The following is a 26,538-nucleotide window of genomic DNA, read 5'->3' on the forward strand; positions in this document are numbered from 1 at the left end:
AAGATCTTGTGTTCATACAGAAAACTGTTTTGTACCCATCTCTGAGATCATTGCTGTAGAGGAAACTGAGTTTAACAAGAAACAACGTAACATTGGCAGATGGCAAAAAATGGCAAAGCTACATGCTTTCACAGGTAAGGCAAATAAGTCTCTGGATGCTTGTGCTTGCCATTCTGTGAAGGTAGTTTAAGGAAGACTCAAAAGGAATTGTCAAAGTTTTGGAGTTTTTTTAACAGAAATGATGCGTTGAAAAAAACTCCACATCCAAAAAACCCAAAAAAACCAAAAACAACACCCAAAAAAAACACCATAAAAGAGCCCCCCAAAAAATTTTACAAAAATCGCCAATAAAATCCCAAACTGAAATAAACTCAAGCAAAAGTACCACAAAAGACAAACAAAAGAAACCCCACCAAAAATCTGTTGGTTTATATTTCAAGATCCTTATTTGGAAAATAGAACTCTTCCTTTAAGATCACATGCTGTGTTTAGCTATTTTTTAATGAATTTAAAACTAATGTCTGAATGTTCACCCTGGAGTCTTTCTGCTGCTGAATGACTGCTGCAGGACACCTGCTTTCTACTTCTTGACCAGAAGATTGAGAGAGGGTGAAAGAATGAGTCCTAAATGTTTTTAAATTACCCCTAACCATCAGGATGTATGCCTGAAAGTTATTGTATAATTGTATAATTACAATTGTAATAATTGGCTGCATTCTTAAAACAAAGTGCCAGAAATATGTGTCTGGTTTGGGAAAAGACTGATAACTTCTGTGCTAAAATGATGTCATGCCAGAATTTTATGCTGTTCTTTCCTCACCTTTAGTTCTCCAGTAAGAGTGATTTGAGATACTGTATATGAAGTGTAAGTATAAGGTCTTAATCCATAAGAAAACAAAATATTTTTTTCTCAAATTCCAGCTTTATAGAATAAATTCACCCTGTTGGTTACATGAGAGTTGATGTCAGCATGGCTTATCTTCTTAAGCTTGTGGCTTTTTATGTAGATTTTGCAGACTTTAATACAGATAATATGTAAACTCACTGAACTTCTGAACAAGTATGTCTATAATAAGTTGATGAGACATGGCTTCTTTAAAAAGAAGTCTTTGTTTGGGTTTTGCTTGTTAGCAAGTGTTTTCATTTATGTTTTCATTTGGACTCTACAAATATGCTGGTCATACTCTGAATACTTCTGTCATTTGTAGAAGTGTGTAGTGGAGGTTAATTACAGGTCAGTATTTTGGAGATCTTTCTGAAATGCAGTTTTCGTTTCACAGAACCATCTCATTATGTTGGGGTTTTTTTGTTTGTTTGCTGTTTTTTTGAATTTAAATAGTGCATTATGTGAAGAAAGCCCGAAATCACCGCTGGCGGTGCAGTGCTGCGACGTTCTGGTGTGTTGATGAGCACTTATGTAATCAGTGGACACAGGCACTGAAGGAACTACTTGAAATGCAGAGTAAGTTTGAATAAACTATGAACATTTGCACCATCATTTTGGAGGCTTGTACATCGATCAGTGTTATTTTGAAATATCTGCTTTTTTAGCTCTCAAGAGCAGCTTATGCTCAAAAATTGAGGGAGCCAAGAGTTGAAGTGTTTCCTTATCACTACTTAAAACTCATGTGTTCACTGAGTTTTACTGAGTGCTTTAATCAGTCAAGACTGTTTGTGTCATACAATTTTGCCCAGATATAAATTATTTTCACAAAATAAAGTCACATTGGAAGCTTAGCATAGGCTTGAAATGATTGTAGCTTTGGAAAAAGTAATGGGCAGATGTGAGCTCAGGGATTTAAGGTACTCTAGAGATTTGAGGTCAAGGACTGTAGCAATTGGAAGATTTATGGGTGTGTTTCACCTTTCTAGACTCTGTCATCAAGAAAATGTGTTTTATGTAATAAGAGTTCCCATTAATAATTTATGAGACTGTTGGGCATCTACTTCATGGGAGGTTAAAAGTAATTTTGAAGGCATTATTCCTGAAAGAGATACCTTGAAAGATGTCAAGAAGCAGCAGGAGCAGAGAAACTGACAGAAAGGAGGTCAAGGCTGATCATAGCAGAGGCAGTGCCTTGCTGACCAGGGTCCCACTGTATCTGAGCAGGGATAGGGATGGATACAGGTCCAGTTTACAGCCCAGGTGAGATAAAGTAATTGGGTCCATCCAGGGAGGCTGGAGTGGAACAGCTGGAGCTGGACATGGGATTAGGGATGAGCTCCCTACAAGGTAGGTCTGAGGCCCATCTGTGATACAGAGCTGGAGAAGGGATTGGATACAAGTACACCTACAGTGGGACTTGAGCAAATATTCAAGGCTTACAGAATAAAATTGAGTATTTTAGAAAAACTGTTTTGAACAGGCAATGGAAGCATTATTCATGGTTTGTTTTTTTTTTTTTTTGTACACATTACACAAGGTACATCTGTCTTTTTTAAAAAATGGGGTATCTGTACCCATTCAGTACACGTGTGAGAAATGTGGCCTGAGCAGTCAATTCATTTGAATGCAGTTGTTCATTTTATTGGTAACAAATTCTTTCAGGAAAGGGAATATTTTCTCAGATGGGCAGAAGAGTGCTTTGAGTGTACAGCAGATTTAAACCACTCAGTCATTCTAGCTTGGGTGGATTTGTTGTAAAAGTGTGCTGATGTAATAATCTGATATTCTTTCCTTTTAAACTAATAATCTAGAATGCCATTTGAGGAAATATGTTAATGTTTTTGTCTGCTTCATGAAAAAGAAGGTCTCTCAGGTGCAGCAAGCATTACTGTTTTGTATCTCTGTTAATACAGAGGTGTAATAGTTGTTTTAATTGACACTACTAATGTAAATCCATAACTGTTTGGACAAATTTGAGATAGTAATATCAAAGGTGCTTTTGGAGGGGGGAAGGGGTAACACTTTGGGGCAACTGACACTGTAGGACAAGCACTTACTGTGCAGCATGTAGTTTTGTGAGGCATTCTTAGTGTGACTTGATCACAGAAAGGAAATGGATTTTAAACCATGTTATTAAAAAAAGAAGTTTAAATAAATTTATGTAAAAGTATTTTTATGTATGCTTCACTTACAAGTGGCTTTGTTGTTGCTGCCCTTTTTGTCTTCTATGCCCATAATACTCATGTAATTAGAGTAACTTGTGTAGTGGGAAGGCACTGCAAGAATGACAAGTAACAATGTGAGATAGGGAGTTGAAATGATTCTGAATTTCATCTGCTGTCTTACTAACAATTTGTTCAATACTGTTGATACCAGTATAATAAAGAGAGCAGATGAGGCAGGTTTTTATAGCTCTTTGTTAAAGAGTTACAGGTCTATTAGGCTGTGTTTGCTTTGTTAATAGGTTGGGTTTGTATGGCTTGATTAATTTTTTTGTTTGTGTATAAAAGCAGTGCACTATGGTTTTCCTTACTGCAGAGTCTAGACCAAAGCAGCTGCTTGTATATATTAATCCCTTTGGAGGAAAAAGACAAGGCAAGAGGATTTATGAACAGAAAGTTGCTCCACTCTTCAGTCTGGCTTCTATATCCACTGATGTTGTTGGTGAGTAATGAGTACTTTAATTTCTTAATAAGCACAGTTTGAACTCTAAAACAATCCTGAGTAGCTGAAATTCTTTCTGTTAGTGACCTTTTCTCACTAAGGAAATGAAAGAAAATGGTAGAGAATGCCATTTATCTGGCTACCTGTGCTTTACTTAGGAAACAACCTTCTATCAGCTCCCTGCTTACTAAAATAAAACTTCTTGTGGTCCTGAGCTATTTGAGCTCTAAATAAAAGATTCTGCCTTTCTCCTCTTTTTCAGTTTCACTGTTAAAACTAATAGATCATTTGCACAATTTTTACTGAAATATTTTTCCATATGCACTATGTATGTCTCCTTAATTCTTTCCCTGGCAAAAATCTTTTGAGACACATCTTATGGACAGGCTGTTTTATAGTCACATTGGTAATAGAATCATGGTTATTAATGAATTTATTTTTATAATTCTATATTATATATACACCTTTATAGTAGTTTTTGATAATAAATTCTAATGTGTTTATTTCTTCACAGTAACTGAACATGCTAACCATGCTAAGGACAACTTATTTGAAGTTAATATTTATAAATATGATGGGTAAGTAAATTTGCTTGCCTTATTTTTATTATTTTTGAGCCAATAATTATGTAATTGGTCTGTTCCTGTTTCTAATTTAAAAGGGTAGCCTTCATTACTAATACATTTATTGCAACAGCTGAAAGTCCTGGGGCATGTTCCTTTTTGTAGGAGATCCACATTTAGGAGTATAAAAAGAAAAGTAAACTGTTTCAGTAAACTTGTTCAACACAATAGATTTGAGCATAGTGTAACAATGTTTGCATGAGATTTGTGTTCAAAAGATGAATGTTAGATTAATTCTGCTCAGTTGAGCATTCTGTTATAGCTCAAGAGCTACCCAGAAATGTTTAGTGGTCTTGACATACTTGAGTTCAGAACCCTGCACCAGTAGCATTCAGCCTGTGTGTAAAAACATGGGCTGTTCAGAAATGTTTCAGGTGGTTCCTCTTGCTGTATATGACTGTTCAATAGTGCCTACAGTGTGGCTACATTTATTTGCATTTCTTCTGTTTTAAAGTTATTGCTTTAAAAGAAGGTCTGACTGAATGGTGATCTTACATTCTATTATTAAGTCTGCTGTAGAAGCAGAATATTTTAATACAAATGCTATCGTAATTTCAGTTTCCAGTCCATGACATGAAAGTTACATGTCTGAAAAAACATGAAAATGTATGCAGATAAGCTCTCATAACTACAGTATTTTAGAATTCTTTTTTGTGCCTGTTGACAGGTACATTTAAACTGCTAAGTTGCAAAACGAAAACACATTGAGTCTTTTCAGAGTACTTTTGCTGTGGTACTTTGCTACATACATTGTATGTGTTAGGAAAGAGTGTTAGTATGAAATGACATTTGTAGGCTGAGTTCCCAGACTTCACCTGCTTTAAAATTACTTGCCTTCAAATAAACAGTTTTGTCTGTAACTGATTTTTCGTAATTTTTCAAAAGTTCAAGGAAGGGAAGCATTGATCCTAGATAAACCTAGTTAGTTGTTATTTTTCCTTTTCATTTGATCTGTGATTTGACATAAGTGTACTTATGGTTGGTGAAATTTCAATACAGAGCAGAAAAGGAGGCAAATGAACCCATGTCCACTCCTAGCAAATTGTTTTTTACAGGAAGTGGCAGTGACCAGTTGTGGTAGTATCTGAAGTGGTTTTGGCAGATTCAGTCTCCTGTTGTAGAATTTTTTTTCCTTTGGGTTTTTTGTTTGTTTGTTTTGGGGGTTTTTTGGGTGTTTTTCTTGGTCTCTCTAGCAATCCAAGATGCTTAATAGGCCAGAACACTGCATCTTTTCAGACTCTTGGGATTCTTCTGTTCCTGGGTTAGGCCTGAGTGGCAGTTTGCTTGGGATCTGCAGCCTGTCTTTCCAAGCCTAACTTTTGTCCATCATATGCAACTCTTTATCTGTGGTCAGCAGTGATGTTAGGAAGGACTTCCTGAATTAAAACTACTTTTTAAATAGCTGATTAAGTGGTTATCTTGAAAATTTAGAAATGGTTGAACCACATAAATATGTGTTTCTTCAGGTTTGACTTTCCTCACATAGAGTAAAAGGTTCTTTGGATTCCTGCATCTAACTGGTGTTCAGCTGTCCCTGTAGACTGGTTCTGATGTGTGGCTTTCCCTTCATTCAGTGATGAATTTCTTCATTTCATCCCCAGATTCCCTATTTGGCAAAGCCATACATGGAATTCTGCAAGTAGATACAGGATTCTTAATGATAATTGCTTTGCTTCTTTTCAAATGTTTTACTTTAGACAGCTGATTTAAATATCTTATGTGTGTTTCCTGTTTTTTTCTTCCTATTTTACCTTATAGGAATAAGGTATTCCTATTTTGCCTTATAGGAATTTCTTACAGTGAATGTAGTCACCTAATAGCTCAGTGATAGAACAGCTTTTCTTTAAGCACAGTTATTTAAAGTACTCATTTGGTTACAGCATAGCAGGGTTTTGTGCATCACTGTGCAGAACAATTAGAACATACTGTAATATCATGCAGGTAACAGCCATGTTTGGAAGCAGTGATACATAGCACTGTGCTTTCTTATACGTATATTTGTTCCACAGGCCTTTGTGAAATTGTTTCTGGTTGGGGTTTTTTCCCTACTTTTTGAGTTAGTTCATAGAATGGCTGAGATAAGAAGGGACTGTAGCTCTTTAAAACCTCAATTTACTTGTGGGTTTCCTTCTGAAGTCCTCTAGCAGATGTGGTTTGCTGTTGTCATCTATGTAAAAAGTGAAATGCTCTCCCTCTAGTAAAATAAAGCCAACAAGAAACAATCACTCTAAGAGGCTTCTTTCAGACATTCTTCACTAGGGCCCTTCACATGCGCAGTATATGTCTGACTTGTACATTGGTCTTCTGATATTTCCTGTGAATTTGGTTGTGCTGTTACTGCATATGTGAAGTTTTTATCAAATTTACCTTTGGTAGATATAGACATTGATATAACTGTCCCCTCTGAGTCTGGATATAGTGTTTGTTATAGATGATCAAAGGGCTGGAGCACGTCTACTGTGAAGACAGTTTGGGAGAGCTGAGCTTGTTGAGCCTGAAGAAGGGAATGCTCCAGGGAGACTTTAGAGCACATTTCAGTACCTCAAGGGGACTTCAGAGGAGGCTGGAGAGGGACATTTTACAAGGGCATACAACAATAGGACAAGAGGGAAGTTTTAAACTAAATGAGGGAAGGTTTAGGTTAGGTTTAAGGAAGAAACTCTTTGCTGTGAGAGTGGAGAGGCACTGGAACAGACTGCCCAGAGAAGTCATGGATTCCCTTGCCTGGAAATGTTAAAGGCCAGGCTGGATGGAGCTTTGAGCAAACTTCTACTGAAGCTACACTGACCTTGAACTGACATGGAAATTTTTGTTTCTTTTGCCCATTTTTTTGAGTCTGCAGAGCAAGATAAGGCTAAAATTCAGGAATAGTATAGTTAAACTATTTGATGAGAAAAAAATTAGAAAAATTGAAAACAAATATCCTTTTATTCCTTCTCTCTCAGTCTCCTAGGTCTTAACTTAGATTTGGAGAGTTCACACTTTTTAAGAATGTACTCACTGTTAATGGAAAAAAATTACTGTTTTTGTTTCCATTGTTTAATGGAAAAAAAATAACAGTTTTAACAGTTTTAACAGTTTCATCTGCTGAAAATGCAATAATAACTAACATTAAAGTCAACTATACTTAAAAATTAGATTAATTTGTCTTGCTCATTCTGCAATATCTGTTGCTGATGATGTGAAAGAGTATTAGTTTATGAGTTGGAAATTATTGCTATATAGATAACAGTACACATTGCTAGACTTGTGTGCTAGGAACTACATATGTAACTCTGGATTTCTCATGTGTTCTTTAAAGTGTATTTGATTTAGTTTGTTTAGTTAAAGAATGTTTATGCTTGCTGAATGCATTTGATTGTTGTTCATAAAATGCATATTGCTGTAAAAGAGTCTTTTTACTTCCTAGTATTTGCTTGGATGTGGACTCTGTGCTGAGCTTTAACATATTCAGGGTCTGTGCAGCTGCTGCACCAGCTCTGACCTGAATTAAACTTGTGAAACAAAGTTTTGCATCTGGTAACATTTAGAACTCTGTCTCCTTATGAATGGTTATGTAGATATAAATTACTTCTGTCAATTTGATGGGATCTGAGCATGTTCAAAAGAAGATGCAGGCATTCACTTTTCTGGATTTTCGCTTTCATCTAATGTATATTCCTGTTAAATGGTGTAAAACTACACTTCTGCCTGAGGTGGCAAATGTTAACTTTTCCCTTTGTAGTATAAGTACTTTATTTCCATTATGTGTACTTAAAAGCTGTATGTACAGTCCCGTTCAGTGTTTTATTTGTATAGTGAATTTCCACTAATATTTGTTTGTCTGCACACAGTAGTAGAGGATAAAGATTTTTGCAGGTTGCATTTCAACATTTTTTCCTAATGTTACAGATACATCTAGGTGCATTTGCAGTTTTGTAGCTTCAATTTTTTTTCTTGCTTTTTGTTAATTGCCTAGTTGACTGTGGGCTACTATATCCTGTACAAATGAAGGAAGATAATAGAACAACTATTTTTGGTGTGCCCAGTGCATGCCCTAAGTAGAACACTTGCCATGTTGTTTATTGACTGTTAGTGTGCATTCTAATTTGTGTTTCCTGGCAGTGTTGTTTGTGTTGGTGGGGACGGCATGTTCAGTGAAGTGATGCATGGTCTCATTGGAAGAATGCAGAAGGACTCTGGCATAGACCAAAATAATCCCAAAGCATCGTTAGTCCAGTGCAATATAAGGATTGGCATAATTCCTGCTGGTAAGAAAGGGCTAACTTTCAGTTTAATTTATTCATTCATTCTTGAAATTTTTTCCTTATTCATAGCTTGATGAATTTGGTCCTGAGTGTAAGATCTGAGCAATGATATTCTATCAAGACATTAACAAAAGCTGTTTGTATCCATATAACAGTTTTGATCTCGTGCAATTTTTTTAGGAAGAATATTTTGTAAAGGAAATCAAATCTTAATGTAACTTCAGAATTTAATAACTATCTTTTTTAGTGTCTTACTGTGTGTTAGTATGAGATAAGATGTTGACAGTAGTACCCTTCTAAACATTAAGGAGTGGAATTTACTAAACAGAAATTTACCTGATAAATATTTTTCCAGTTCCAAATCAACTAATTGAGTTAGAATTATAATGAGAACTTTCTGCTGGTCTGGCAAACTCCAAACAAATGCTAAGATTCCTGGACTCTCTTTACTTCCATTTGTTCTCACAACAAGTACAGGGCATCTACAACTGAGGAGCAGTTCTCATTTTCCAGACCAAGTTGCAGGCTCTGCCCCTTGTTAGAGGGGCTACACATTCACAGTTCTCAATTTCAGCCACTTTTTCAGGCAGTCCTGACTGCTGTCATTTGAGAGAATTCATTCTTCAAACTGAGGTTTTTCTTGATATGATTATTGTGATTATTATTGACCATAAAGGTATTCTTTGGATCAGTCTTACTGTTTTCAGTCTGGTGTCCCAGCTGTTACCTCATCCTTTCCCTTTGGTCCTCAAAGATTCCTTCAAAAGCAGATTAACATATTTGCTTTCTCTTACAGGACTGAATTAACTGTTTTAACTCTTTAACAGGGAACAGTCCAGTATCTTTTCTATGCTGTTCACTTTTCTTGTCTGATGCTTGAGCTTTGAATTAAAAAGCTAGGCATGAAATAAACATTGTAAGCTTCTGGTTAGAATTAAAATAAAGGCTTCTGAGAAAATTTAGTTCAGGTTATAAAACTATACCAAGTGAAGTACAACATTTGTACTCTCAAGCTATGGGTGACTAATTTTATGTTCCTTTCATCTTTGTGAAAAATGTATCCAGACCCAAATGTTTTGAATTGTTACTTGCAAGAAGCTTAACCTTTTCTGCCTGCAGTATAATAAATGTTTGGTATGTAAAAGTTGCAATGTGAATATCCCCTTATGGTTTTTCACCCTCCTATTATATTTAAGTATATTCTGATTTTATTTGTTACAGCTTTGTATTAAAGTCAGTATTTATAATGAACTTCACAAGAATAGAATTCAAAGTGGTGTTCTTCTCATCCTTTTTCTTGCTTGGGCAAATTTCTTGAACTAAAGGTATTTTGCTTACATGACTGGTTTTAGGAGATTTTGCCTACTGGAGATATGTGACCCTAAGAAGATACAATTGAAAAACCAGAACCTCAATATTAAGAGCTATTTCTTTGTCCTCAGGAAAGATTAATCTTGCTTTTTCAACATTATCTTAAAGCATTTTTTCATTGGGTGCATTACTTTTGCACCCAAAAAGTATGAACTTCATTGACATTTTAATTTTGTTAGCATGTATCAAGTCACTTCTCTTACATTTTTTAATGTTTTGTTTTGTCCACTGTATCCTTTTGCTATTTGAATGTGTACTTTATGTTCTATTCCTAGATCTGACATGAGGCCTTGTAATCAATGCTATAGTTCAAATATTTTCTCGAAGTTATTATTCAAATCCCTCAGAAGTTTTTATAATGATGTGTAAGGAAGCTAACCTTCAAGTTCTTTTAATTAAGTGTTTGGAAATAGAGAGGATAATATATATCCTGATCTGTTTGTTTATTGTATGGTATTTATATATGATATTTAAAATGATCCATTTCTGTGTATATGGGAAAGTGCTTATTTATTGAAAAAGGTTGTCAAGTCACTGAACAAATCTTGACACATCTAGTCATTATAGTGACTTTAAATTGAATATGAGACAGCATAACCCTCCCTCAAGGCCGCAAGGTTTGGGGTTTTTTTTCTGGTTTGTATTTTTCCAGCCCGTGGTGAAGCTGTTCTGTATTCATCTTTGCTTGATACAATGGAGTTCTGACCATGTATTGACCCCAAAAGATTCTCTAGCTCTATCACTAGTGCAAGAAGTCTGTTCCAAAAATAAGTGAAATTCTTAAGACCTTTTTTGTTTTTTTAAAAACGAAACCAATAGTCCTGAAATACTAGTCAAAAGTAATAATTAAATACTAATAATGCATCTAATAAAACTTCATCCATTGTGTTCTACTTCTTTATAACCAACCTTTTTAAAATATCCTAGGAACTCATTAATAGATATTGAAAACAAAGACTACCCATAGTTTAGAGATGAAGATCTAAAGCTCTCTTTGTCTTCTGATACATAGAGATGGTTTACTCAGTGATGACAGGAGCCTGGGGTAAGGAGACAGTGGATCAGTGTTTTCACCTTTTTTATCACTTAGTTCCTGATATCATTGTGCTAAGAGAAACACGGCAGGTTGTGGTTTGTGGTTGTGATTAAACAGTTTCTGTATTCAAACAAAACTAAATTCAGCGGATGGTCTTTGCTCAGAGACTGACAATTTAATTGTACAGAGGTTTGAAATTACAAGTGAAAGAGATTTAATGCTAAAACACTCATCTAAATGACTGGGTTTCAGTGATAAGCTTTATTTCATAGCAGAATTCCATTGTGCAGACTCTTTTTTGTGAACGTTGAATACTATTTGTATATCATAATTCTAACTTTCTGCAGCAAGTCCCTGCTTGGCTCTTTTTTTTTTTTTCTTGAACAGTTATGTCAGTTTCCCAACAGCCTCTTTCTTTTTGTTTGTTGTGTATTGTTGAAAAATATAATTTATTCTTATTGCATTATCGAACATTTCTATGAAATAACTTGTGGTTTTGTTGACCTGGATAAAAGACTTCTACTCAAGTGGCAGTTTTAACTTCTGAATTTCTCTTAGTTGCAGCCATTCTTCAAATCTGTCAGTGGAAATTGACTGTTTGCCATTGTAAATGGATTTGCTGTTAGGAGTACTTAGAAGCTGTAGTGTATTTCTGAAAACTTCTGTTTAGTTATTTTTTTCCTCTAGGCCTTAAAAGCTAGTTATTTCTTACTAGCCTTAAAAGCACTTTCAGCCATGTGCTTTCACTGCATTCAGACTAATAATGTGTCCATAGAACTTCAGTGCAGAGAATGATTCCTGATACAGCTTGGACACTGATGTTTCATCCACATGTTTTAGTATTAAAATTGCACCCTCTGGAGTAAGCCAAAGTAATTTGCTGTTCTTATTACATAGAATATAATGCTGTTCTTCACATAGAATAGGAGAACAAAGCTGTCAACTGCTGTTCTTTTTTTAGTTTAAAAGAATTTACTAGATTATGAAAAATATTTAATCTTAGCAGATAGGAAAAAACAAACCCACTTCACTCTGTTGTTGTACTCTGTTGTATTGCATTCATTACAAAAATCAAGTCTGCAACCCACTGTGGGGGAAAATCTAAGCTCTTGGGAATACTGAGTAAAGTATAGACACAAAGTTAATAGCTATAGTGATTTTAGGCTTCTAGTGTATCCAGATTGGGTTCTGGTGGTCAGCTCTGTACTGTTTAGATTGAAGGATGCAGTATGATTATAATCAGAATGTTGATGTGTCACTGTAGAAGTTAAGAATGTCAAAGGCAGTACATGCTTCCTGTATGAACGTAATACAGGAAAAAGATGGAGGATTCATTCACAAGCTTAAAAAATAGATTCAAGTTGTGAAGTGTGACTGGACTCATACTGCTGTCATTTAGAATGTAAAATTATCTTTAAAATGTGTTAAAGCATAGCAATAAAAGCTATCTTTCTTGTTTAATTACTCCAAGTGGTCTGTTCTCAGCCTTCTCAGCTACAAAGCTTGTAATATTTAATGATCTTTGCCATTTAGTTTCAAAGCTCACTATATCCACTTTGAAATCTGAAGTGCATGTTTTATGCTTCTCCTTCAGTACTTTAAATCCATTGAACTTCTTGAAATGATAGTCTTAGGGCTAAATACTGCACTTAATATTGTAGGCCTGTCATGGAGACAAGTAAGTCAATATTACTTACACCTGTAATGTTAATTTCATCTCTAAAATCTGCCATTATTAGATTAAACAATTTTTGTTGTCTTGTGTTACTCAGCTACGCTGAAGTAATTATCTACCAAAAAAATCCTACACCAAAGCCTTTCTGGACTGTTTCTCTTTAAGCCAGTCTGCTGTTCTGCAGATGGAACTTGACTTCTTGGTTTCTGTATGTTTAAAGGAAGATATACAGAACTTTGAGTAGGTACATGGGGTGTAAGCCCAGAGCCTTCATCTCTCCCTGTAGCAGTAGCTTTTCCCCTTATTTTGAACATGCCAGCTCCTTGTCATTTAAGAAGTACTTCTCAGAAAAGTAGATCTGTAGAATTTTTCAAAATATTAAATGCTGCTTGATCCAAAACCATGCAGTTACACTGTCATTAGGGCAGTTTACCTGAAATTTCATCTGTATGATGACTGCATGGATTATGGATTCACAAAAACTCTGCACAAATATGAGATCCCCACTGAAGTTAGTATTCTACCTTTTTTTCACTACAAATATTGTTCTTATACTAATTTGTCTGAGGATTCTCTAGGTGCCATGGGAGCATCTGTTTCTGTCAAGAGTATCTCACATAGAGCAATGCTCATAAGCTCTAAAAGTATTTCCATTTCTTTATTAAATTCATGGTTTTCCATACGATCAGCATCTAGCTGACATGCTTCTGTCACCTGCTTATTTTTGTACTTCAATTGTTTGTAATTTTTGTTTTCCATCAATAAAGGCACAAAAATAAATATATGTACCTCACACTATGTGTGTGTTTTAGTTTAAGAAACCTTACTTGTAAGTAGTAGTCTAATCATGATTCAGATTATTAAGTCTAGCACTTTGTCTGTCGTTGGTCCACCAATCAATGGCATGAACTCTTCCATACAACTAGCAAATTATCTGAGTTTTGCTTTACTACTTTGGTAGTTCTGTTATCAATTTAAACTTTTGAAGTGGTGTCTGAGTGTACCTGTCTGCATGACTTGTCTGCTCACAAATATCTATCAATGTTGACATGCAAAGGGGAAATCGGTGATTTGGCTGTAGTTCATTCTGTGTAATGCAGTCCCTCATTTTGCTTTCTTTAATATTGCTTTAACAAAACTTATGCAGAGTACCTTCTCATTCATACTTCAATAAATATCTTGATTGTTCTTCCTTGTGATTGATTAACTAAAAGGAAGGATTTCCTGAATTTTTATATCATTAAATGTATTTATATAAACTATTTCATTTTTCGTACTTGCGGAGGAAAAAAACACAGAACTTGCCTGTGTAACAACCATGTGGCTGTATGAGACCTCCTAATAAAAAACAACTTTAAGGAGAATGAGTGATGTGTGGTAAAGATTCAAAGTAATTATACCTACTTTATCAAACACAAAATGTTGTGCCTTTTACATATTTCATGTTTTCAGTGAGTTCTTAACATCAAAGTCTCTGGGATGAAAGCTTTCTTTAGCTGGGAGAATTCAGACATTTAGCATCTGCCTATAGTATGGTGATGTGGTGCCACCATTGTTGAAATGTACTGGCCCTATGCAAGATGACTGTAGTGCTAGAGTAGGAGTTGGAGGACAAGCAGAATAATCTGCAGCACTGGTGGTTGGTTGCATTTTAGGTAAAGGAATTAGTATCCTTAAGAGAAGTTTCAGTTTGAAACTGACACTCGAATTTTCATGCTTACATTTGGTGTTTGCATTGAGATGGGCATCTGAACTTATAGCAGAGAACATCTGGTCAAGAGGATCAGCAGAGCCTCTTGATCTTCTGTAGCATCTGCTTGTCACATGCAGATGTCTTGCTTCCCAAGGCCTTTCCCTGAGGCCTGTGGGTGAGTACTTTGACTCAAGCTGAAGCTGCCATCAGCTATTCCTGGCAGTATGTCCTTGACCAGGGCTGAAGCTTTGGCATATTGTCTGCAGTGTAACGTGCACTCATATAGCTATGTGTGTCTTAAACTGAAACTTAATCATTGCTTTGCATGCTGATTTTCTTCTCTGGTAAGAAACCAATGCAATAATTAGTTTCTATACTGAATGAGTTTGTCTTTTTTTTAAAGTGAATTAGGACCGAGTTAGCAAGTAGTCCAACTACTTCCTTCACATTTCCATGTAGTTCTCTGCAATCCATAAAAACCTCTTTTATGTTCCTTCAGTCAGGCTGTTGCCCTTAAAAATCCCCAAAGAAAATCTGGCAGAGTATGTATATAATTTTTCTGTTGGTTTAGTCAGAGTGTACAATACCCACCACTTAACATTAGTCATGCTCTATGGGAAGCTTCTTGCCTGAACTGAGTGCTCTGGCAATCCTAAGATATTAATCATGGGATATTATTCAAGATGTATTTACATTCTAATCCTGCTTTTCATATCAGGCTTATACTGATGAAATAACCCAGATTTTGGTGGGTTTGTGTGTCCATCTGTTCAGAATGCTGTGGCAGCAGTTGTAGATTCCACATCTAGTGAAGATCCCCCTGAAGATCTAGAAGTCTTGTTTAGTTAGGTATTCAAAAGAATTCAAACCCTTAGTCATCATGAACATTTTTGTGACCTTTAAGCAAGTACTGTTAGGTTCATGCTTGGTGTGGTGTTATGGCAATTTACATTCTCTTTTCATGTGTGTGGAATGCTATAGTAGTTACATCCATGTAAATAGGTCACTGGTTTTGTTGCTCCATACTACCAGCTCCAAGAGGAAAAAGCCCAACAGTATTTTGCTGTTGGTATGTCTCCCATTTTAGAATCTCAGAATTAATTTCAGACTTCAGTTTTAATTTTAGACCTTTCTTACTAGTTAATGAATAGAAATGTAAATAAGTTCTGTGTAATTGCCAAACCGATGAATCAGCTTTTAATTGAATATAGAAGATCATAGGGAGATGGGCCGCTGGTGTTGAAAAGTAGCTTGCACAAATTCCCCTCTTCTCCTCCCATCTGTGTGTAAAACCACTTGGAAGCTCTGTTTGCGTCAAGACAAATGTAATTGAGGTAATTGTAGGAGCAGAACGCACACAGATGTGGAAGAAATGAGAAATGCTGGATTAAGTGTTAGGCTTGTACATTCAGCAGTAGAAGTTTAGGCCAGATCTCTCAGGGATCATTTGTTTTTCTTTTCAAAAGTAGTCAGGGTTTTCTGTTCATGAGCATAGGAGACAATATGAATCTTGGCAGTAAAGTATAGCTTCAGCTTCAGAAGTCCACCTAATATTTTCTTTTATAGAACCTTAAGTGTAACACAAGATCATCATCTGAGTACTCCATCTGTTGTGATACTGAGGGAAATTGGAGTTCTCTGTCCTGCAATGGCATATGCCTGTAATGGTTCACTGGCACTGTCTTGTACCTCAGCCTTGCAGTGAGAGGTCTGTTTAGTCACACTGATTCTTTTGCCCTGCAGTTCTGTGATATTCTCTTTAACTGGCTCCTGGAGATGCTGCTTGTTCACTGTGGTAGATTTCTGCATAACATTTACTTGGTGAAAGCTTCTGTCCTGCCATTCACAGGCAGGGGAAGTGGTGTCAATCTTCTGAAAAGGAAAGGATTTTCTTTGCTCCCATTATTAATTGCTAATGCCCTGGCTATTTCCAAAATGAAAAGGAACTGAAAGTGGTTTTTAAATAATGGTTGCTTGTTCCTCCATTTTTAGTTTCTATTTCAATTTGATAAGGCCTCAGAAATCAAGTACACTGTATTTGAGCTGCTCTTCCACCTAGTGCATTGGTAGGAAATATGAGAACATGTATGTGGACAAAGTTTCTCTTTTCAGACATCTACCTTTGACTTTAAAGGAATTCAGTTTCGTGGAAGGGATGGGAGAAACTGTAAGATAAATTCAGAGTTAGGTTCTGCAACAAATACACTTCTGTCTCTCTGAATCTGAGTTCCAAGTTCCTGCTGCTGAGCAGAAACCAGATCCCTATGTTAGGCTCTTGTTTTCTGTAGGAAACAGGGAGAGTTGTCCATTTCTGAACAGCATTTAGGTGAAACCTAAAGCTTCCCTGCTTTCTTCTTGTAGGTATTTTGCATCAAGTCTGTAAAGGTACATCTCTGTCCATTTTGTTACCCTATCTAGAAACTAATTCCTGAAAGCAAGTATTTTTACTAATTTTCAAATAATAGACCAGAGCAGAAATTTCTGGTATGAGATGACATCCTGAAATTTAGATCAGTACCACAAAAAACAGCAGACCAGTCAATTTCTCTTCCTTTCATGAGATCTCAATGAGCAAGAAATCCTAAACAGAGGAGAATCAATGGATGCCTGCTTCATTTGATATAAAAGCTATAATGTAATAGTGAAATTTTCCATGTAAATTAACTCCCTTCACAACTGCTACATGTTTATTGCTTATATTGTGAAATTTTTGTACTTTATATGGAGAGCAATAACTTGTATTCATTGGGGGGTGGATGTTATAGTTTAAATAATAAAAATAATAATACAGTATTCCTGTATTTACTTTGTTCCATAAAATGGAAAGGAGCAAACCAAAGGAACATAATGCTTTTATTTGGAGGACTGCACCAATAATACTTGTTTTGCAAAGATACAAATTGATGCCTAGTTTTTTGTTTTTCAGGATCAACAGATTGCATATGCTATTCAACTGTTGGCATTTCTGATCCAGTAACTTCAGCTCTTCATATTATTGTAGGTGGGTGGTCACAGTTTGCTGTGTTGTTACAAAAACAATGGAAGTAGCCCAAAATACATTTTCATTTAGTTCTTTATTTATGTCTGTGAAATGTAATTTGAACATAATGGCTGAGTTGAAATACAAAGTTTTTTTTCTGGGATTTAAGTCTCTGATTTGAAATATAGGAGGTTAAAAACTGATTGCTTTCTCTACAGTAATTCATTGTTTTCAAGGGAACAACATTTCAAAAAAATTGTGCTGAAGTTTTCATGAATTCTGTCATTCTTTTGAAATAAACATTCTTTTGAAATTGAAATAAACATTCTTTTGAAATAAAGTAAATAGCAATAAGCATCAGTTGTTGGACTATCTCTCTATATATATGTATATCTATCTTAGAGAAAAAGAAAAGCTTTGAGAAATGCATGTACACTTGAATGGTACTATTTTGTGCTTGTAGTCCAATTGTCCCGGGCAATTCAATATTCCCTTGCCAAGTTAGACTTACAATGCCTTCTGATATCATTACTGAGTAACAGCTGCAGTTTTAGAATCTGGTGTTGCAAAGATTTACACGTCTTTCTCTTACTAACCTGTGGTTTACTCTGTTCAGCATCAGGAGTTAAAGCCTTTAGACTAGGGTTAGAAAGATGTGGCTTCACTTTATCATAGTATTTTAGCTGTGTTAAGTCCCAGAATTACAGAATGGGTCAGGTTGGAACAGTGATCACCTGGTCCAACCTCCGTGTGAAATAGAAAAACCCCAAACACCAAAATACCAAACAAAGCAAAAAAACCCACCCCAACTCCCACCATCACTCCAAAGTTTGCATGACAAGGACCTCAGAGAAGTGGCGTATTCGTTGTTCTTCGGGATTTCCAGGACTTGACTGGATAAGCCCTGAGTAACCTGATGGAACCTCATAGCTGAACCTGGTCTGAGTGGAAGGTTTGATGAGGAACCCCCAAAGGCTCCTTGCAGCTTGAATTATCCTCTGATGATATGCCACAGAGGTTAAAGTAGTACCCAGGAGAAGTACAGGAGATACTGCATCAGTCTGCTTAGGGAAAGGGGCTGTCAAGCATTGACACGGGGTGCCAGTACTTAGAAGACAAGATGTGGCACTTAGGGACATGGTTTAGTAGTGACCTTGAGGAGGCTGGGTTGAGATTTGGACTTGATGATCCCAAAGGCCTTTTCCAATCTCAATAGTTCTTCAACTCTATCCCCTCTTACTGCTACAGGGTAAAGGACTGCAAATTCTTCATTACACATTTTTAGTATACTGAGCCTTCTCTTCTCACTCAGTGTTTAATGCTTTTGAAGTAAGAAATTAAATTAGTATTAAAAATTATATTTCCTTTTCTTTATGTGTAAGAAGTATATGCATTTATTACATATATATTGACATCAATGCAATATGTATTTTTTATTTTTAATGACTTAGCAGTGTTAAAGTTACTGTCATGCTTGCAGCTGCAAATGAAATAAGGCTTGACAAACCCTTGTACTTCTAATCTTCATAGGTGACTGTCAGCCTCTGGATGTCTCTTCTGTACATCACAACGACACATTTTTGAAATACTCTGTGTCATTGCTGGGTTATGGGTTTTATGGAGATATATTGAAAGACAGTGAGAAGAAGCGGTGGATGGGTCCAATGAGATATGACTACTCAGGTAATTTTTTTAATTACTACATTATTTTGTCAGCATGTAAGCATATTGAAGCAATTGGTTCATTCTCTCCAAACCAACCTTCTTTCAAGCTTGTAAACATCAGAAACATACTGAGCCTGATTTTAAACTCCTTGTAGTACCAAATATATTGAATTACATTATATAAAGCTCAGTAACTTTGGGGTTAACATTGAGAGTGGGCTCAAAAAATTTGTGTTGAATATGTGCCATCTATTGAAAATGGCCTGAAAAGTAATAACTTCTCTGTCCTAATCATTTGACTTTCTTTCTAGTCACTTAAAGAGAGATAGGTACTCCTCTGTATTGAACATTCAGTTGATGGAATGAATTGTTAATTTTGCCCTTATAGAGAGAGATGAGTGATTTAGTCTTGTTACCTAATGTTTGGATAAACCCTATGCTAGTGGAAAGTATCTTTTGCCTTGTTTGATTTATCTTGTGTTAGGGAAAGAAGATGCATGAGGAAAGTTTTAGTGCAGGCAAATTTTAAGATATGTATATAACTAAATATTTTAGTTGGTTTTTAAAGCTGTCAAGTGAAATAATGGCACTTCTGACAAATGTTAAAACATTGGAGCGCTGCTGTGGTATTTTCTTGTTCCTTACAGTCTAAAACATCATAAGAAAAGGACTTCTCAGCTTGAGGAGGGCTATTGTTTTGCAGTCCTTAGAGAAGGAAAGAGATGAAAAATCAAGGAATGTATGCAGAGATATTTGCCATGTGGATTTATGATGACTTCATGCTGCATAATGCCTTTTTTTATGTAGGCTTCAAGACTTTTCTTTCTCATCACTATTATGAAGGAACAATTGCTTATCAACCAGCAAAACACACACATGGATCTCCACGAGATAAAGTGAGCTGCAGAACGGGGTAGGCTAATGTTTATCTCTGGATATTTGGTGTGAACTATTTGAAAAGGCCTTTACATAAATAGAGGTTACAGAACTGCTGGTTTTAATATCAAAACACTTACTCTAAAAGAGATAAGCTTGTAAAAACAATAATTGACTCATTAAAAAGAACTCCTCATTTTATCAGATCATTAAACAAAAATCTAATAAAGTTTTGTTAGCTGGTTCTCCTCCTTCCTCAATTTTAAGTAAAGCAAAATATAACAGCACAGGACTCAGTTACAAGATGCTGAGGATACTATGCTGTATTCCTACTAAGAAATCAAAAATCTGGATGGGTTGTAGCTTCTAGAAATGGAAATAATAATTCAGAAATTCTCAACTGTTCACATCCTAACTGCATCTAGAAATGTTAGCGGTTGTTTTAGTGCCATAACAGTTGGCATGGCTTGTCCTGAGGACAAGTCCTCTCAGGAATCAGCCTATTTAGCCTGTTTCTTTGTATACTACTATAATGCTGTATGAATTCTTTCTGATATGCTTCACTTGTTTCTTTAGTCAGGGGACCTGCCTTAATCTCCCAGTGCTCCTTCCTTTCTCTTTGCTTTCACCTGCTTGAAGTTATGCAGTAGTATTGATTATTCCTCTTTATATATGGATTTAACTATCAGACATAAAGTACTTGTCACAGACCAAACAGCACAGCAGGATACAGAGAAGCCACAAACTTTGTCCAGAAACAATAAGACTGCTGTGCCAGTGCTGTGACACACTGGGGATCAAACTCGAGTATCAGCTGGAGCAGCTATCCTGACCCATCAGGTGCCTTCATGCACCAGAGGGAGGGGAACCTCCAGAGGGAGAGAGCTGTCATCCAGGTTTCCATCTAGGTTTCAGGAATGGAGTAAGGAATGCCTGGTGCCTCACAGGCATTCCTTATCAGTTATCAGTTATCCTTCCTGATAACTGCTGAAAGGGCAGTAGGGCCAGGCACAAGAAATTTAGGGGAATCCTGGGGTGTGGTAATGGGATTGATCATGCAGGTAATTGACAGGCTGGCTAGAACAACTGCTCTGCCAGTCTTGTTACAGAAGATAAAAAGTGGGGGTGTGATGGTTGAGGGCAGTTTTGGCAGTGGTGACCATGAAATTATAGAGTTTTAACTTCTGAGAGAAGTAAATGAGACAAAAAGTAGAATTGCAGCCTTGGACTTTGGTTTATTTGCATATCTTGGCAAGATTACATGGGAGATTGTCCTGGAGTACAAAGAGGCATAGGGGAGTTAGTTGGTACTTCCTCAGAGTTCAAGAATAATCCATTCTGATACTCAGAATCTTGATAACCAGAATAGAAAAGCAATTTGGATGAGCAAGGACAGTTGTGAGATGGGATGTCTCCAGTATGTCAGTGTCTTTCACTGTTAGAGCAGTCAAATGTTGGAACAAGGTGCCCAGAGGTCTGTGGACTTTACCCTCACAGATCCTCAAAACCTGACTGAATAAGACACTGAGCATCCTGGTCCTGTAAGACCAACTTTGAGCTCTCCTGTGAGACCAGCTTTAATCACATCAGAGATCCCTTCCAGCCTGTGTGGTCTTCTGGCTCTCTGCTGCTGTTACCTCTGACATCCAGTAATCTTTAGAACTGTGCTTAAATAACTGCACTGCCTGCAGGGCTATGATCATTCATGCCACATGAGGATTGTCAGTGCATCTTGTGGTGGGGGAAGATCTTGTAATGACTGGGTAAAATAAAAAAGTTGAAACGAATAATAGTGGAGGTCTTTCAGGAATTGAATGGTATTTTTGTTTTCAGATGTTACATTTGCAAGCAAAGTGAGAAACAGCTGGCAGAACAGAACAAGGAACATGGATTGAAGAAAGAAGGTAATTTATCAAAAGAAAGTAAAATGTGGTAGTATTACACAAATTATTCCTTTTCAGAAGATAGCAGTTCAAGTATGCATGTATTTTGTTTTTTTAAACATTGAGTTACTTGATAAACCGTTTTTTTTTTCAGTTTCTTCAGAGCACCTGTAATTGTCATCACCTCCCTGTACTCATCACTAGTGAGGCCACACCTTGAATCCTGTGGTCAGTTTTGGGCCCCTCACTTTTAAGGATGACGTTGAGGTGCTGAAACATGTCCAGAGAAGGGCAACAGAGTTGGTGAAGGATCTGGAGCACAAGTCCTGCAAGAAGCAGCTGAGGGAGCTGGGGCTGTTTAACCTGGAGAAAAGGAGGCTCAGGGGAGACCTCATCACACTCTACAACTGCCTAAAAGGTGGCTGTAGGCTTGTGGGGTTCTTTCTTTTCTTCCAGGTTATGAGTAAATGATCTCAAATTATGCCAGGGGAGGTTTAGTTTGGATATTAGGAAAAATCTCTTCACAGAAATGGTAGTCAAGCACTGGAAAAGGCAGACCATGGAAGTTGTTTCCTGGATGGGTTCAAAAGACACATGGATGTGGCACTTGGGCAGATATGGTTTAGTGGTGTTATTTTGCCATTTGGACTCTGATTTTAGAGATCTTTTCCAAACAAAATTATTCTATCACACTGATTCTAAGTAGGTGAAAAACAGGTGTCTTCTCTAGCCAAACCTCAGAAAATTCTGATAAAATTATACTAATTTCAGTGTGTTTAGTTTCTTTTCTTAAACAAAAATAATAGTCTGTGAGCTAGGACAATGGATAAACTGTGAGGTGTCATAGAAGGAAGCAGTTCATTAAGATAACTTTTAGAATAGATCAGGATTAAAAATTTGTGTTCATTAGCAAAATGTCACCCTACTATGAGGCTGTGAACTTGTACCTAGTAACTGATCTAGTGGACTTGAGTATTTCTGTACAACATCCCACCAACACTCACTATAAATGATAAATGAGATTTCTGTCCTCTTTCTCTAGTTATGCTGTCCTTACTCTCTCTTTTATCCCCATTCTAACCCCTGTGCACACTTGTGTAGGGTTTTTTTTTCTAATGAGTATCACTTTTCTTTCCTCTTGTTTAAACAAGTGTTAATAAATTCTCTTCAGTCATTCCCCCAGTTGTATCTCTTTATGTCTGGCTGCTACATCCTAATGGGAAGAAGTACTGATATTGCTACACCTGGGGCCTTGTTAGAGGAAGATAATGTAGATTCACTTGAGTTTTGCCTCCAGCTTTGGTTCATCATTTTGGATAAGCCCCTCTTAAAGAGTAGGCAGACTTCCTGTGGGTGCTTCTTTCTGCCTTTACTTTGTTTTTATTTCTTATTGTAGAGCCCAGTGCATACAATTATAATTTTCTTGACAAGCATTTGGTCCTTATGACCTACATTGTCTTACAATTGCAGGTTTTTTGTACTGTGACTGTACCAGGTTCTAGGCATTTGTTAGCCAAAAGATTATGATACTGTGGAGATTCACTGCTAGCATAAAGATTTCTGTGCAACTTGAATTCCCATTACACTTGTTTTGTGCTTTCATCCTAGCTGATGCTTTCAGATCTTTGATATAGTCAAGAGATGGTCAAATCAGACTGTTTCTTGGATTGTTTTAATCTATGGCCAGATTCAGCTAAAGACATTTTTTTAGAGTATAAACAATCCATAGAAATAATAATATAAATATGACAGTGGGTTTTTTGGTAAAAAAAATATTTGTCTTTTTGAGAAATTATTGTAGTTATAATTGCCAACCTTTTTTCTTTGCTTTGTCAGGGGGTTTATGTGCATTTTTTCATGTTTGTGTGTGTTGTTTGGTTTTTTGGTTGGTTGGTTGGTTGGTTTGGTTTTTAAATCTGCCTTTTTTTCCCTTTCATCTAGCAAAGGATCTAATAGAAAGCTACAGGTTAGTTAGCAATCAAGACAGTTTTAGCCTACATTGCAGGTAGCCTACATTGCTGTATTAAGCAGCTGATTATGTAGGATATTGTTTACTTTTTTCCATTCTACTTCTGGTATCTGACTTTCTTTGCAGTCTATTCTCGTATCCATGCAGTACTGGTGAGGAGCAAATACAATCAGCTACTTTTGATTCACTATAGAAAGGATGTTAAATCTCCACTTCAGAAAAGCTTTTCACTCAGCAGGGTGTGGTGTCTTGGCTGACTCTTTCATTGTGCCTACCAGGTTTGTGTGTGATTCAGACCAGTTTAGAAGGATGCTTGATTGGCTGTTGCTGAACATATTTCTTTGTATTGTGCAGGAGTCTCTGTGCATGTGCTGAGTAAATGTTGACTGTTAGTACTTTATGCTGATTTCAGCAACTTGCAGTGTTGTGTACACAATAGGCCACTGATGAGTGTCACTTATGCACTCCCTGCTTATGACTGCCCTACTGTGGGATATTTTGAGCAAATAATTAGTGCTGTTACAGTGATACACACTGCAAAATCGTTATAAAAAGAGTTGCTTATTTAAAATGTGATTGATACCCTGACTTCATTCTTACTTTGAACAGTGAAGGTGTTCTTGGGTAACATGCTGAGATTTATACCAGATGAAAACCATCTATTACAGTAACATAAAGAAGCATTTTACCTTAAGCATACTTAAAATGTTAATACCTATCTAGACACACTGATGACTAAATTACTAATGCTTCTCAGAGAAACAGCAAAAGAATTTATCAGTAAAGGGAGATGTTTGCATTTTGTTGTTTGTGTATTTTACTAACATCTCAGAAAATGTCTACTGTTTCCAGTTCCAGTAGTTTATGTTTGGTTCAGTTACCTTTGTCTCAGAGCAGGGTCTTGTCGTTTGCCTGCAGCCTGAACTGTCATTCTATAGTCTGACATTTAGATATGTCTCAGCTCTCTTAAGATGCACATTTTGAATCTGATTTAAATTGCTTCTTTTGGTAATGTCATGTTTGAAAGCAACATAAAAAGATCAGCAGTAAAGCAAGCAATACTAAAAAGCACTGTGGCAAATTAAGCAAAAATGTTGAATTTAAAAGCCATGGTTTTTTCTTGCTATTTCTGATTTGTTTCTCAGGATGTAGAGGGGATAGTCTAGATGGAAAAATTATGATAAAGTTTTTTGTTTTCCTTAAGTCTTTTGTCACATGGTTTACATGGTTTTTCCTGGAAAATTGTTTTTCTTGTTCTGTTACTAGAGAGTGGATAGTAAGAATTTTCAATAAATTCCAGAAAACAAGAGAAGTTCAAAGAGTGAACAACTGCAAAATACTTCAGAAACATTTTATTTTTATTTTTCCCGATGCATAGAGCCTGGAACATGTTGATTCAAAATGAATGCATCACAGACTTCAGGTTCAAAATAACCTAGACCATTTTAATAATGATTCTCTAAAGTAAATGTGAAGTTCCTAGAACTGAGACAGTAAGGAATATCATAATTTCAGGACATACAATATAGAGCATAAACATCATCTGTAATCTCATCAGAAAAGCACCTTGAAAATCACTGTAAGTTAACCAAAATGTGGGGAACTGAATCATGTTAGATGTTGAAGTCCATACCAGTTAACATTCCTCAAAATCTCTACCTTGTATACATAAAAAAACTTAAGCATTTTTTGTTCACTCCTTAATTTTACCCCTAATGGCACTTCACTCGTCCCAGTCTTAGAACAGCATGCATGTCCATAGTCTGTTCTGCCACTCGTTACTTCTGTGGAATTGTTCATTTGAAATGAGTCCACTTACATTGGTAGGAGAAAAACAGTGTTATGGCTGCTTTTTGGCTTTTTCTTATTGTGATAAGGAAGACAAATATGCTTAATCTAAAAATAAAAAGGCATTTTTAATATATTTTATCCATATTCAAGAGAAAACAGTTTTGGCAACAACAGCTCTGCATTGCCTGCCAATGCTTCTTTGTTCTAGAAAATGTCTCTGCTTCCTGGTAGTATCAATGCCAGCACACATTCAGTTTTCATGTAGTCTCCAACAGAGTTTCAAGGTATTGAAAAGAGGCTTTGTGTTGTTTTCCAGAAATCTCTGAATATTTGCAAAGGAAGGTTTAACTCTGTTAATAGTTTTAATTTTGGGGCATTTGGAGCTGGAGTGGAAGCAGACTCCTGGTGTGCTGCCTGCTGGTCCTTGCTGCACCCTGAGTCATCCCTTCCCTTTGACTTTTTAAAAATATTGTTGCTGCATTGAGGCAGAAGAGAAATATTACTTCAGAAACCAAATACTAAACTACAATCCTTGCATCATTGTTTATTTGAGATTAACAAGTTGAAGAGCAGAAATAGAATTTTAAAAAGTTAATCCCTCTGAACTTGGCCACTACAAGAGTTGTCACTTGCCTGTCCTTTCTTTTCTTATGGCTTTGCAGGTTTCCCCAGATAGCACAGACCCTGAATTTGACATGCATATGCCAGAGCAGGCAAGCAGTTATGGGAGGTAGTCACAGTCAGAAGGGAGAAAGCAACTTTCTCTGTTAGTGTATGAAAAACAGATACTTAAAAATATTATTTTTAAATGTAGTTTATTTTAGATATTTATTGACAGTACATGAATATGGCCAGGGAAGAATTTTAAGTTGCCATTGATTGCTTTTTAGTGTTATTGTGAATAGATCAAATGATTACCTGTCTCCATGTCTTTATTGATGTGTTTCAGAAGGTGAAGAAGAATGGAAAGTTATAAAAGGGAAATTTCTAGCCATCAATGCAGTAAATATGAGCTGTGCCTGTCCACGAAGTCCCAAAGGTCTTTCACCAGCAGCTCATTTGGCAGATGGTTCAGCAGACCTCATCCTAGTTCGGAAATGCTCCAGATTTGATTTTCTACGGTATCTTGTCAGGCACACAAACCAAGATGATCAGGTGTGTATTCCTTTTGACAGTGTC

The 26,538-nt window shown here is 36.3% G+C and overlaps 1 protein-coding gene across 1 annotated transcript in view; it reads left to right on the forward strand.

The window, feature by feature from the left end:
• Positions 1-26,538, forward strand: part of CERK (ceramide kinase) — a 41,456-nt gene that overhangs the window by 9,118 nt on the left and 5,800 nt on the right. The window contains exons 2-11 of the mRNA XM_074540014.1: positions 21-134; positions 1,340-1,462; positions 3,425-3,550; positions 4,065-4,128; positions 8,278-8,423; positions 17,122-17,196; positions 18,706-18,858; positions 19,648-19,753; positions 21,550-21,620; positions 26,309-26,514. Of these exons, the coding sequence (XP_074396115.1) occupies positions 21-134; positions 1,340-1,462; positions 3,425-3,550; positions 4,065-4,128; positions 8,278-8,423; positions 17,122-17,196; positions 18,706-18,858; positions 19,648-19,753; positions 21,550-21,620; positions 26,309-26,514 (1,184 nt within the window). The remainder of the gene's footprint in view (positions 1-20; positions 135-1,339; positions 1,463-3,424; positions 3,551-4,064; positions 4,129-8,277; positions 8,424-17,121; positions 17,197-18,705; positions 18,859-19,647; positions 19,754-21,549; positions 21,621-26,308; positions 26,515-26,538) is intronic.

The sequence above is a fragment of the Zonotrichia albicollis genome, chromosome 4 (assembly GCF_047830755.1).
Source record: "Zonotrichia albicollis isolate bZonAlb1 chromosome 4, bZonAlb1.hap1, whole genome shotgun sequence".
NCBI classification, from domain to species: Eukaryota; Metazoa; Chordata; class Aves; order Passeriformes; family Passerellidae; genus Zonotrichia; species Zonotrichia albicollis.